The sequence below is a fragment of the Talpa occidentalis genome, unplaced genomic scaffold (genome assembly GCF_014898055.3).
Source record: "Talpa occidentalis isolate TD23 unplaced genomic scaffold, MPIMG_talOcc4v2.1 talOcc4.3, whole genome shotgun sequence".
NCBI lineage: Eukaryota > Metazoa > Chordata > Mammalia > Eulipotyphla > Talpidae > Talpa > Talpa occidentalis.
The window spans coordinates 123224447-123239476 of NW_023603184.1; the positions used below are offsets into that span (position 1 = coordinate 123224447).

The window sequence follows — 15030 nt, forward strand, 5'->3', positions numbered from 1 at the left end:
TCCATTGAAAAACAAAAGATAAATTTGGGGGGGGATGGAGGAGGCAGGGTGAGTGCTTTACCTGTGGTTATTTAACTCATAAATAAAAAGAAAATGTGCTCCACCTAACATTTTTCTTGACGTTAATTTTAGGCCCCAATATTGAGAAATCGGTGAAAGATTTGCAGCGCTGCACTGTGTCCCTCACAAGGTACCGCGTGATGATCAAGGAAGAAGTGGATAGTTCAGTGAAGAAGATCAAAGCTGCCTTTGCTGAATTACACAACTGGTGAGTAATTCAACCTGAAAACTGGAAACGTGTGGCACTTGAGCTGTTCCTGCAGGTAAAAGCTTCAGATGGAAAACATTGTTTATTTAATATGTAAACATCACAGGATGACTCTTCAGTGGATTTTTTTTTTAAAGCTCTGCAGGTATAGGCATGTATCTTGGGAATAAATAGAACCGTCAGCATTTGAATAAAAAGAAATGTGATAGACATAATTCATTGGAGTTTGAAGTTGGCCCAAAGTGTGTGAATGATCCAGAAAACACGCTCAATGGAGAACAAAACCTTCAGAAATGGTATTTTTGACAAACCCCTGGAAGATTAAGAAAAAGTATTTTCTGGTCTTATCATTATAAAAGAAGAAAAGAGTCCTTAACAAAGCTCAGAGACATCATATGTTAAGCCTGTTCTTCAGTATCTGAGACTGGAGTTAAGAAATGATACACTGGTGTAGTTTGGGGTTTACCCTGTCCCATAGCTGATTTTGAGGGAAGACTTATCTTTGAATATGCACATTTGCTTGTGCCCACAATTAGAAGGTAAATATCTGTTATTATCAGCAGAAAATGTTCTTAGTATATCAGTCGGCACTTTGTTAGTTTCAAGTGACAAAAATGCAAGTTGCTCTAGTTAGTGACAAAAGAGAATGTATTGGCTGATACACAGGAACATTCCAGAGATTCCTTTAGGCAAGTTTGATTCTGAGCCCAAATTGTATTACCAGGGTTCAGTTTGTCTCTCTTTGCCTCTCTCCCTTTTTCCCATACTCCATCTCTCCCACCTTTCCTCTCCTACAGTCTCCTAGTAATTCTTATTCTTGCCTTTATTCTTAGGCACAGTTTCTCCATATAGCTACAAAGATGACTCCCTGGCAGCTCCAAGCTTACGTAATCCTTAGCCCCGTGATCTGAGGCAGGGCTCTGTCTAGCTTATGCCCAACAAAAGTCCATGGGCTAATTCCCATTGGCTGGGTTGGGCCAGCCCTAAACCAGTCACTGTGGCTAGTAGGACAGAGTCTCCCCACAAGCCAAGCCAGAGTCATGTGTCTGCCACCAAGACGGCAGAGTATGAACATCACTTGACCCCCACAGAACAAGAGTTGAAGAACCAAGGATCCCTAGAGAAAAATCAGGGTATCGAAGAGGAAAAATATAGACAAAATACATACCCACAATGTAGAGGCTCACATAATGTGTTCCATCAGTTTTACCAGCCTCCCATGATTCTAGAATTTGATTACATTTTCTGCATATCTTTCCTATTCCAAGTTCTTTCTTTGCCACTGCTGTCCTTTCTAGCTGATTATAGTCATAAAACTAGGGATTATGTTTACTACCAACCTAATCTAATATTCTTGAATTTTAAACCATCTGCCGCATGCAGGACCCTAAGGGTGCATAAGTCCCCAGAGACTTGAAAGAAAATGTCTTCTTCAGTTGTCATTCAATGAGGTGTCACTTACCTCCGTCCAGTCACAGAATCTCTACTGATCTCTGCTGTTTGATCAGGTCACAACCTAACTCATTAAAGTTAGCTTACTTTAAGGATATATTTGAAAGTACTGAGAGAAGATAAAGCCACTATCCAAGCTGAAGGCATTATTTTTATTAATACTTTTTCAATTTTTATAGCTAAGTGACTTTTCCAATATATCCTCAAGTCACTCTGGCAGGTATATGCACACTTAACTTGCAGGCCTGTTCTCCAGAGCCAGAGTCAGCAAACTTTATCTGCAAAGAGCCAACTAGTAAATATCCTACATTTTATAGGCTGTGAGTTCTCTACATGTGGTTCCTCTGCTCTCACTATGTGTAGTCAGTTCAGCTCTGTGGTGGGAGCAGCCAGAGATCATGCAAAGCAACAATAGGCCGGACGTGGCTCCTGGGGGTGTAGTTCACCAGCCTGGGTCTGGAGGCGTTTGTTAGCTGCTCAGAAAGACCACTCGTATCCTTTTGTGTGGCCTTTTAGAATAAACTCTTCCTCTGAGGCCTCTGTATGATACCTTCCATCTGAGTGACTCACACACTACACTAATTGACAAAGGGTAGCAGTGACCTCAAATTACCTCTTTCCTGCAGCTGCTTTGAGTACTTTTATATTTTTATGATATTTCCTTAGTAAAATGAACATCACATGGGTTATGAGACATCTGGAAACTTATAACAAAGTCTTCGAGTGTTTTACTCCTCAGTAACTAAAAGCACGGGGCTAGGGAAGTCAGCACCCTGGGAAGCTGTGTATCAGTTCTCTGCTTGGGGTTCGGTCTGTGTTTTAAACTCATGGAAAGGATCACTTGGAAATGAGCTCTGCCAGGTGATAGTGCTGTTTAAGAGTCACCTGCCTGACAAAATGGTGCTTTTCCTCCATGTTGATGAAGAAAAAAATTAGACCAAACAGGTTCAGTATGGTATTGCTACAAAATGACTAAACACCAACACTTGTTTTTTTCAGATCTATCCCTTAATAAAAATGATCCCAAAATAATTACATAAATGTTAACTTAAAAATAAAACCAAAGTATTTTTTTACGAACCATTTACATGTGTTTCTGCCAAACAGAAAGACTTTGCCTCTGTTCCAAATAAGCCTGCAGCCCAGCCAGCGTGGTGATATACTTGACTAAAACCTTCCTCTCATTTTCTGAGGGGGAGAAAGAGATGTATTTTAGGGATTGTGCTGCTCTTGAAAAATAATAAGTTTCAAAATTTTAAAAGGCAGCTTCTTTTTTTTTTTTTTAAATGGAACTTTTCTACTGGTGCTCAAATGACAAACTCTGGGCCATAGAGAGAATTTTCAATGCAGCACTATTCATGTAACACAGTGAAACCTTAGGCTTACACCACAAGACATCCAGATTTGAAGGATGTGGACCAAGTTCTCTGCAGGTTTCCAAAAGCAGGACCAAGTCCTCTGCAGGTTTCCAATAGCGGTGTTGGTTCAGAGACACACATTAACTCATCACTGTCAACATGGACACCATAGATGACCCTCTTCCAGGCCTTGTCTTCTTCCTCTCAGTCACCCAGTTCCCTCCCCAAAGCCCTCGGCAGGGATTGTGTGTAGTGAAAAAATAAATAGAAACTCTCAAGATAAGAAATTCTTAATGTTCACTTTGTGACCAGAGACCTAGCTTGAGGAGGTGAATCCTGCCTGACTAAATTTACCCGAAATAATGGCCAGAATTGATGAGAAGTGTGGTTTTCTGGGGTTGGTTGGTGCCTCCTCAAGACCTGTAAGCACGTAACCAAGTAAAATGAACTAAATGCTGCTGCTTCTCAATCTGGTCTGAGGAAGACTTTGTTCAGTACAGTTATTGAAAAAAACCATGAAGTCACTAAATTGTAAGCGCAAAGTTTGGCATTTAATCAGGACACAGTTAAATGGGACTAAATGACCATTACATAGATCATTTTCATTTTCCAAGAAAGAATGGGGGGAGGGGGTTGAAGGGAAACAAAGATGACACAATGTTCTCACAATGTGTCTTAACAGAAAATAAATTTTGCAACATGAGCATCTTATGAAAAGTCACATCAGGAACTAACATGAAACAGCTGGTTGCATTTCTATATGATTGGCCCCCTACCACAACTGGAAAATATTCATCCTTTGGAATCTTAGCTGCCAGATTTAATTGCTTTGTGTGCAAAGTAGTCTAGCTTCTCATCACAAATCTGTGTGTGCGTGTCCAAGTTGATGATGAAGACTTAAAATGAGCAATAAAACATTAAATTCAAAAAACATTGAGGAAGGAGAGTAATACTCGATAGTTCTGCCATATGCTAAGGGAGAAAGTATTCCAAAATAGAACTGTAAAGATTGTTAGGTGCTGTTGTCAATTTAGCATCTAATTAAAAGCACTCCTAAAAACAACAACAACAACAAAAAAAACGGAAGATGGTAATGAGCCAAAGGGTAGAGTGTGTGCTGGGGGCAGAGTTACAGAGTTGCAGAAAATGGGGCCTAGAAGGTCAATATTTTTAGACTGCTTTGCTTTTATATAGAAAGGGAAATCAGTCAGAGCATGCATTCCACAGAAGCAAACAAAAAAGTTCCTATACCACTTGTTTATTTTTTCCTGAAGCAATGCCAGAAAATTGGAAATGGGTCAAGAGTTTCATCTCTCCTGACCCTCAGCCTTTGCCCACTTCTCTTTTCTGGGCCAGGTTTCTCTCCATTTGAACAGTGCAAACCTCCTGCTGCTCCCCCAGGCCAGGGGCTCCTCAACATGCAGCACCTGCTGCAGGATAGAAACTTATTAGGGGATATCCCTCTCCTTTTCTTCTTTTTAACCATTGGAATTCATTTTTGTGCAATTGATAACCTCATTCCTTAGATGACCATGTATCCTCTCTCCAGATAATATATTTGCATATTGACAAATGTTAACAGAGTCTGTGGAGACTTTCCACCAGCTAAAAGAATAACACCAAAAGCGAGAATTTCAGGCTGAGAAAAAGCTATTTAGAGATAAGTATATCTTCTTTCAGCATCCCTCAAATCCCACTCCAGAGGGGGCGTCTTGTCTGCTACTGAAACCCTGTTGGAAGCCAAGAAAACCACATACAACCCCCGGGGTGGACAGCAGGGCAGCCCCACACAGACCACACATCATCACTGTGACATTTTAAGTAGCATGTCTTTTTTCTGGGGTGCCCCCCTGAGAAGGCCTCCCAAAGGGGAAATTGCTTGTGGGGCTGTTGCATTTCAGAACAACCGAGGCAGCATTCTGGCCTGTTTTCCCAATTTGCTGCTCCTCAGGTGCTCAATAATATAAAATGGACAGAGTCTTGGAGCTGCTTCAGTTTGAGTCCAAATAAGAGCATTTTCCTTTTGCATTTTGGTTGGTTATTTTCCTTCCACGTCCCCCAAACTTTTGGTTGCTTTTGTGTAATATCTGGCTCTCCATACAATGCTAAAAAGCCTGGTTTCCTGTATTCTTTGGGTTTTTAATTTTTCTTTTTGTGAATAACTTGACTGAAAGATGCTGTAAATTGTTACTTGCTTCTCTTCATACCAAAGTCTACATGGATGCACTGTGATTAAACACTCTTAGAGCTTTGTGGTCCACCTTTGCCAGGGTGCCACTCAGCAATGCTGATGTCATTGGTCTGAAGGGAACTAGGAAAATGGTGTTTTGTTTTGTTTCTTTGAAAACTCCAGGTGATTCTTCTGTGCATCTGTGTGAGTAGTGCAAAGGCAGTGCTATATCTGGGGCAAGAGTAATGTTCTCTATGGGATGATTTCCCTGCCCAGGAGACAGTTGCCATGTCTTGAGGTTTGATCAACTGTCAAAGCTGCAGGAAGCAAGTGCTGCTGGCATCTAGTAGTTAGAGGGCAGAGACACTGCTAAATATCCTAGCTACAAAGGCAGCTACCCACCCTACCCATGCCAAAGAATTATTTGGCCCACAATGACAACGGTGATGAGAAAGCCTGAGCCAGAGGAGGATGAGAATATGCATCTGCCCTTCTGCAGATTCTGCTGCAATTTGTGGGGAGGGACAGAAACCCCTCCCTCTGCAGCAACCGGAAATCTCTCAACCCTTTCCCTGGTTACCCTCCTATCCCACCAGTGGGCACAGAGAGAGATTTCCTTTCCAATCATTTACATGCCAAAAGAACAGTCTTCTCTTTTCATATCAGAGCAGTAAGAAAATATTTTTAAACCCCCTAGCTTCACATTGGAGATGACATTTTTGTGTCTTTAAGACCAGAAAAACAATTATATTGAAGTCAAGAAAATTGAGGGCTTTGCTTTTTTGTCTGGTTTTCCTGGTAGCATTCAACTCAGTCCTTAGGAGGAAATGGAAAAATTAAGAACTGAAGCTTGTAGCTAATGATAGGCAGCCGCTTTCATTAGCCATTCTGTCGCTACCTGAATGTTTTTCTCATTTCGCAATAAAACCAAATATCTCAGTGGGGACCAGGATTAGGATGAAGATCCGAGGCATGTGAAGATAAATACAGTAGGGAGTTGTTTTGTTAAATGTCTGTTTAGAGGATTATTATTTTTCTTTGGCTTCAGCCAGGCAGCGATATTACTCGGTGTTCTTAGGCACACATGGCATATGTCCAACTACTGTTAATGCCAGTGACATCCTCTGATGCCAGCCTAGTGCTTTTTAAACTGAATGAAAACACAAGGTCTTTTTTCATTTCTTATGGTACAGTAGTGATTGGACCAATGCTGGCTGGCAGTACTCTGTGTTACTTGGGGGATTCTTTGGCATTGGGGCACTCTATGTACTTTGATAGGCAAGGACAGGAAAAGTATGTATTAGGTGAAACAGGTCCTGGAGCTGGATCTGTGTCACAGACTAGATACAGGAACAACAAGCAAACTTGGTTTTTGAGTTCAGTTTCATGTAAAATGTTGATATAAACACAGGTAAAGCATAGAGGGTCTGTTTTAAAACTGCGTGGCTGAAATGGTAAGAATTCCTGATGTTCCGCTGGCCTTGCCAGTGTCTGGAGTATTACATTACACAGAAATGAAATGATGCTTTTTTCTATGGTCATGAACAAGGGATTATCATTAAGGAATGACCAGTAGAGGAGCTGACATTAGGGACCATCCCGGCCACTGAGTAGTGTTACATAATCACTGTACAAAGTCTTCCATTCCCTGTTATATCAGCAGTGTATTAAATGACTACTTGAATTTGCCAGGTCCTGACACTAAACGTGTGATGAAGACAAAAATCAAGAGTTGAGTTGTATTGTTTTATGGGTCTTAAAAAAATACATTTTTTTTTGTAATAAAAGGTAATTGTAATAAAAGGTCTCAATGTCCTTCTGCTGTAGATAGAAATAATGCAATCTTTCCACTAATCAAAACTTGTACAAACAAGACTTTGTGACTTATCCCTTCTCATCAAATGGTTTTTCCAAGGAAGTGCCCACCTGCTTAAGACTTATACAAAGCACTATATACAATGGAAATTCAAGCTTGCTCCTTCTCCCCACACCCAATTTTGGGATTATGCTGGGATATTAAAAACACAAAGAATGGACCTGAAGATCCACCTGCAAAGGCTATCCAGAGACAATAGTAGAAGAGGCTAAAATAAATACTTATGCCTCAAGACAGCCATATGTGGCTGGTTTTTGTTGCTTTCTTAGCTGACAAATTGCTCAAAATGACTCCTTTTCTTTACGAGAGTCTAATAAACAGAAATAAGCTCCAGAATCTGTTTTAAGATCGTGAGAAGGGTAAATACCATATAACATGGAGAAACTCAAGGTCCCTGTGACTTTGTAACTAAGACAAGTCCCCACGGTCCCATGTATTTCAAATCTTGCTTCATTTGTGAATGTGTCATTCTAAATAGCTGTATATAACTCGCTCTTTGGAGGTGAAAGCTTCTCTTCCTATTTTCTTTTCTCCCTGAGGCTTTTCTTTGTGTTAGATGTTTCCCCAGGGCCACTGCAAGGACTGAGTGAATCAGTCGACATGAAGGAAGAGCAGGTTGATAAATACAAAAAGTACAGAACTGGCCTTTTCAGTTTGGGTATAGTCCCCAGGAAACCAGCATAAATAGCGTCTTGTATTAATAGCCCTCCGAGTTCCGTGTGTGATTACCTCCATCCATTATGTCAGCCACACACTTACACTGGAAGTCAGCCTTCCTTTCACTGCAGACTCTTTGTGGAATAATAGGCCCACAATAAGAAAAGGAGGGCAAGAAGTTGATTCTGATTTCAGCTTGAAATCTGAAAAGATTTCTGCATCTTTTCAACAAATGAAGGCTGCCAATCAACAAGTTTGGTAACATGCTCCTGAATAGGAACTGTTAGATTTTACAAAAATGTAAAAAGAAATTAGGCAAATTGTTTTATCTACACAACCCCAGAGAGAGTGTGTGTATCATTTGTGTTTTTTTTTTTTAATTTTACAGTATAATCCATTTTCACTGGGAAAATAAGACAAATTTGTTCTTGTAAGTATAAAATATAAAATGTATTTTAGTTTAAAAAGTGAGCTATCCTAGATTACAATTTCAGGATGGATCTTGGAGCTTATATCTATTTATTAGACAGGTACCAAGTGAGACTAAGGAGTCATTTGGGACAATTTGTCAGCTAAGATAGCAACAAATCCTAAAAGCCTGTATCTGACATCAGTATAATGAATTTCTTATATTTAAGTTACATTTTTCTTCCAGTGACTATAAACATTTGATTCTTAGTAGATCATAGCCTGACAAAAGTCACATTTTCCAAGGTTTATTAACTACTTAGTTAGGAAGCTTGGGGTACAGAGGTAAAATAGGATCTAAATTTCATCTCCGTATCTTCAAGCTTTAAAGATGGTTGAGTTTCTTCAGTTGTACTCAGCTACGAAAAGGGTTATTGCTGTCATGTTCTAGGGGTTTTGTGAAGATCCATGTACAAGATAACATTTCCCAGATCATTCCAGAAAATTTCCAACAGGCCTATGATGGTTCAGTCCTTCTGAGATAAGCATTTGGTATGTATTTCTTTTCCTCTTTACCAAGACATTGAGAGTTCTGACAGTGCCATTCTCCAGCCATTTTCTTTACTGAGCATGATGTGGGTCCCCGCCAATGAGATAAGGGTATTCATTACCACATTTCTCTTTTCACTGCTGGCGGAGAGAAATGAAGCAGAGGGACTTCTTGCTCTAACAGACACAGTTGCCACAAAACAACTTCCACATAAGACTTCTTGCCAGCCTTCTCCTGACCTCTCTCTGCCCCTTCCTTCCTTCATCCATTCAGTAGATGGATGAATCTGTGACAGGCCAGCACTTCTCAAACTTTGGAATGCCGGGGAGCATCTGACTCTATTCCCAGAGATGCTGAGGGTGTGCATGTGGGTGGAGCCCAGAAGTCAGCATTTATGAGAACAGTGGGTGTTGATGTAAGTGGTCTGAGGATCGCTTTTATAGAAGCACTGCTAACAGAGGCTGGGGGTAAGAGACAACCTCTTTCCAAAGACAGTCCAAAATCTAGTAGGAGTCAACAGAAACAAGATGTGTAATGCAATATGGCAAATACTGTAATGGATCTGTTGGTGGGGGAAGGGAAAAGCAATACTACCAGCTTAGGTAGAAAAGGGTTTATGGCAGAGGTGACATTCGAGCAGGATCTTAAAGGAAGACAAGGAATTTGCCAGACTGAGAAGGGAGAGGATCCCATGCAGGAGAAACAGCATGGGGAAGCAGAAGCCAGAAAGACCACGGTGTATTCTGGGAGGAGCATGAGCCCTGGGTCTCACTGCCTCAATCAAGAAATCTAGAGCATTACTCTCAAACCACAAAAGGTGCTTGTATGTCATGTTGTGTACTCATAATCTATAGGCTAAGGACCAGCAAAGTCTACTTTTAGGAATAAAAAGGAAATATGTAGTTTAGTGTTTCATTCGAAAGCCAGTGGGCTGGGGCAGGTCCTGAAGAGGACAGGCCTGGGTGGTGAGCGCCTGTGGCCAACCCAAGAGGCATGCAGAGCCATCCGGCTTCCATGCCCTTGTCACGTGACTGCCAGGGAACTCGGGAGGCCCCGGGGCAGTAGAGGCCAGCCGGGCCTTGGGTTGGTTGGGGGGCCGCATTTCTGTGACTTCTTTTTTTTTAAGATTTATTTATTTATTTATACAAGCACTGGGTATAGTCAGAAGCGCAGGAGGGTGAGAGAATTCTCCAGAGCCACAGGGGAGAACAGAACAGGCAGAGCAATGAAATACACTGCTAAGGGGAGCAGCAGACGGCAGGAGAGGTCTGCGCGCCATGTGGGACCCTCGCCCAGCGGCCGGGGATCGAACCAGCGCTGCAGAAGCTGTGGGCAGCTTCGCAACCCAGCACTCATCTGCTGCGCCACCCAGGGAGGAACATTTCTGTGACTTCTTGTGCCAGATCCATCTTTTCTAGTTTCTGTTAAGTTATTCACGTTCCACAACCATGAAGTCTTCTGCAGAGACAGCCCCTCACCCCCCACCTCCCAGAATGTTGGAAAGAAATGGAGTGTGCAGAGTGGTTAACTCTATTTTGGGTATGAGATAAAGAGAGATTTGCCCTTTTTTTTAATTTTGAAATGCCTTTTATTTTATCCTGCTTTCTATATTTTCAGTGTTTTTTGATGAGCATGTATAATGAAGTAAAAATGTAAAGAAGAATGTTAACTCGCTACCTTAAATGATCCCTTGTGCTATGGCAATTAACATCAACAGATAAAATTTTGTTTCCTTTTCCATAGATACAGTTTTTGTTTTTTTTGGAAGGGGGTGATGGTACATCATATTTTTATATGTATAGAAACTGAAATATGTTACTTTTCTTGAATAGTGGTCTCTATAGAAAGAATTGGTAAAGGTAATAAATTATATTAATCAAAACCTTATGTAAAATTCTAAATGAAAGTAATACAAGAAACAGATTTTTCGGCTGAATTTGTGGTTGTTGTGGGATTCATAGAATTTACAGGATTTAATAACTGTCCTTTTTGAGGAATTCTAGGATTTTGTGTCAGGAATTAGTCCTTATATTCAATCTATACATGTCATTATAGAAATGCACCTCAGACAGAGTGATGAAATATTCATTAACTATGATTTAAATCATTGTGGGGTTCCAATACAAAACAGACTAAGAAATATTAATATTAACAGACGCTGTAACCTCTGATAAAAGAAACTGAAAGAAAAAGGCTCAGCCTGATTGGCAAATTAAGTGCAGTTGTCAAGGTTCACAGACAGTCAGGCATTTTAACTTTGCTTTGCATGTTAAGTTTGATTCATGGCGAGAGGCACCTCTACTTTATTTCTGAGTCACGAATTACTAGGCAGCCTTTCAAAGGTTCTGTCCTACCTCCAGTCTTCATGCAATAAACATATATGTTGGATTTTGTATTTTACCAGATAACCCTGGAATTCAAGAAATCTTTAGAAAGATCAGTTATTACCACTGCTGCATTCACATAAAAGAATTCCATTCCCTCCTCCCGATTATCAAAAGAACACAGGTTGTGGGCCTCCCTGGTGGTGCCAGGGAGTAAGACGCAGCCTGTGAAGCTGTCCACAGCCTCTGCAGCACGAGTTTGATCCCCGGTCTGGCCAGGGAGCCACCCACATGGCACAGCAGACCTCTCCTGACTTTCCCACTGCGCCCCTCAACAGAGTACTTCAGTCGATCTGCCTGTTCTGCTCCCTGCTCTGTCTCTGGTGAATCCCTTCACCCACCTCTGGCCTGTATCCCAGCTCTTGTATGCATAAATAAATAAATCTTAAAAAAAAAAAGATACAGGTTGTTGTAAAACCTAAATGTAAACATGTATAGTGACACAGATCCAGGAATCTCAACAAATATTAAATAAATGTATATAGCCAGCTCCTTGACAATGAGTGGAGAGTGGAAGTGGAGAGTAGCATGGGAGAGCCATTTGGGGGTAGACTTCAGAGACTTGATCATGTAGGAAGTTAAGGAAGAACAGTTTTGGAAGTTGGGTGAGAGGTGATATAGGGTAAATGCATTAATCAGGCTTTTTGCACCACTAGCCTCTGTGGCTATCACCTGCGGCCTTGATTGTGTTAACGTAGAAGGCACTTGGTAGTGTGGATGCAGGCACAGGTGCCTGATTGTGGACACCTGTACACATGTACATGTGTTCACACCTGAGCCTAGAGGCTGGGCTATAAGGGCGGCATCACTCAGAGTCAAAGGACTGCTGGGAGTCGGGGGACCAGTGACTACAGAAGAGGCGAGGCCATGAGAGAATGCCAGAAAGAGCACAAAGAAAGCTCAAAGACCCTACCCATCCCACTGCCTCTCCTGTGCCTGGTTGCCCCACCAGCATGCAAAAGATAGAGAAGACAGGAGAGGAATGTAAGGAAAGAAAAAGTTCTACTCTTCTCTGAGTTCTTAGCTAAAACCACTATAATGAAAGCAGGATAACATAAGCAAAACAAACAGAAGTACCCAGGGAAAAAGCAGAAGCTCTCTGAGGTGGCTTAGAATTCAGGATTAAATGCCATTTAATAGGGCAAGGGGTGTCAGGGGGAGATGTAGGCCTCTTGGGGGAGAGTAAATGATTTTTAAAAAGATAAGCGGGCCCTTAGGAGAATAGAATAGACAGCAGATAAGATAGCTTGACAATGCTTGTCTGGATGTGGTATCACCTTTTTATCTCTTCTCCTGTGACTAGAGTCAACAATTTTCCCTGATTGGTGGAAATCCTGCTTGGGGAAAGTTGAGTTCCTTTTAGAGGATCTCTTTATGCCAGAGAAAGCCTCTCCCTGCATCAGCTGTTTTTCAAGTGCCTCCAGCTCAAAAGCATCACTATGCCGAAGTGCTTTATTTTGAGGTGGCATCTTCTGCTACCCTTCAGAATGCAGAGCAGAGTAGAGAGGAATGGGGAATGGGCAGCATGCGAGAGCCTGGGCACACCATTTGCAGGCCTCTGTCCTGAGTGTTGGGGCTACCTGTCCTCCTACCCTTGCATTAGAGACCCACACAGTTGTCTGTTATTTGTGCCAGTCAAGCCAGGAGAAGAAGCTTTGTTGCCAACTGCAGTAGTTGAGAAATGGGTAAGCTGAAACCTCTAATTAGTTTTGCCCTGGGCTTAAGAATTCCTGGTGATACTTGGGGAGCTGGATTGGCAATGGTCACAACAGAACACCTTAAATATGTAAGGCATTTGTGCTCTCAACCTGTTGAGGAAAGTCCTCCCACACAGGGAAGGAGCCCTGAAGCACTTCTTCTGTCAGTGCCAGGTCCCCAGCTCTAGGTGGAGAGGAATTTTTTTACAATTACTTTCTCTTTATTGAAAGAAACAGATTTTTTTTTTTAATAACTTTGCACTCTTTTGCTGCATTATGCTATTTGGTAGAGATCAGAAAAGCTGAAAAATCACCTTGGCATTCATTAGAATCCTTTCTCCCCAGCAGTTTCTGCTTTCTCTTCTGCTTTCTCTGGTGGGGAGTTCGTTCTTCAGTCTGCTCACCCCAGCCAGCTCCAGCTTCCATCTTCTCGGCTGGAAATAAAGTCTCACTGATATTTACACAGAGTTTATTAGATAATCAAAGTGAGGATTTGAACCAGGGAAGAATCTGACAATGTTCCTCTGCCAGGAATGTTCCTGCAAACGAGAGTTTGAATTTAGTTTATATAGGTAAACTAAATGTAATTTTTCTTGGGGGGCATGGGAAGGGTAGGAAGCTTATAGTTCTAAATTGTCTTGACCTAAAAATACGCTGATGCTAGAGGAAGTTTGCAAAGCAGGACTTAAATCTCTTCCTTTCTAAAGAAAGTGCTGCACACTGTTTACAATAGCTAAGCTTTGGAAACAACCCAAATGCCCAAAAATAGATGACTGGATCAAGAAGATGTGGTACATATATACCATGGAATATTACTCAGCCTTCAAAAAAGATAAACACATGCAATTTGCAGCAACATGGATGGCGCTGGAAGGGATCATGCTCAGCGAAATAAGCCAAAAAGAAAAAGAAAAATACCGGATGGTCTCACTCATAGCAGGAATCTAGAAAACTTAAATAAGGGACCAAGAAAATGAATATAAGAAAGTGAAAATCAAAATCAACAAAAAACTATGAACCAGAGACACTTTTTGGGGGGTGGGGGGCGGGAAGGGAAGGATTGGGGTCAGGATGGGGCTTTTGCAATTGTATGGGGGAATATAAAAATAAAATTTATTATTTAAAAAAAAAAAAAAAGAAAGTGCTGCAGGCTTGCAAAGGCTGGGTTCCCATTCTTAAGTCTTCTTTATAAGCTCCTTGCTCATTACTATGGGTTGAAAAACTGGTTTACCTTAGGCAACAGATGCCTGTAAAGGCTACAGGGTGGAGCCTGGTCTGGCTTAAGTCTGTGCAGACAGCTTTGATGGGCAGGGGTAAGAGTGGGGGTTGGTCCCAGAAAACAGTTCACAGCCTCCTTCCTTCCCAATTCCCACCTGCCTTGTTCTGCTTGGCAGGTAAGGAGTTACAGGAGCTCCCAATTGAAGCACTTCACCTAAGAGAAGGTCCTGAAGTAAAATTGTCTGGGGTCAGATGGTCCTAGGCAATTTCCCTCCACAGTCTCCCTGAGGCCAACAGGGGAGATGGAATGTAGCCTGGTTTTAACTCTTTAACTTTTAACTCTGGCTGCTGTTACAGATTGATTTCTTTAAATTCCCTTTGAAATTCGGCTTTCATTCTTCAATATCCGCCAGCAGGTTCTGCTATCCAGCTTATCAGCCCCCGACAGCCCCATGGCTACTCCCCAGCACAGCATCTTTATTTATGAAGGACATTGGGCTCGACTTGGCTCATCACGGTTTCCAAATGAAACAGTTTCCTCACTCAGTGTCTCAGTCTCCAAATACAAAGAAGAGTCTTCCACAGAAGAGAAAATGATAAATCAATTCCTGCTAAAGTACCTTGCCGATTCTTTTTATTATTGTTATCATGAGTCCTCTATAGCAGATTTGAGACAGTGAAAACATTTTTATAAAATGACACTTTATCTCTGTGATTAACTATATAATAAACCATAAAGGCTTTGCCATGGTGATCTCCTTCTTACACCTTATTGCTTTGCTAATAAAAGCTTTTTTATGGCAACAGAGTAAAATTTTACTCTCCTGACAGTTTAGATAAATTGAGAAGATGTGTTTTCGGGAGAATAAAGGACACATCTGAAACATGTGAGGTCACCACCATGTTTTTTTGTGAGCTCTGTTTACATAGAACATGTTTGCTGTGTCTTAAATCTGGTGCCCTCTGGAGGGTGTAACCCAGCCATGTAGAGA

The 15030-nt window shown here is 41.5% G+C and overlaps 1 protein-coding gene across 8 annotated transcripts in view; it reads left to right on the forward strand.

Annotated features, from left to right (window-relative positions):
• SPATS2L (spermatogenesis associated serine rich 2 like) overlaps window positions 1–15030 on the forward strand; it is a 171755-nt gene that overhangs the window by 127129 nt on the left and 29596 nt on the right. For all 8 annotated transcript variants that reach the window (XM_054699981.1, XM_054699976.1, XM_037523797.2 and 5 more), the window contains one exon: window positions 133–268. In XM_054699981.1, the coding sequence (XP_054555956.1) occupies window positions 133–268 (136 nt within the window). The remainder of the gene's footprint in view (window positions 1–132; window positions 269–15030) is intronic.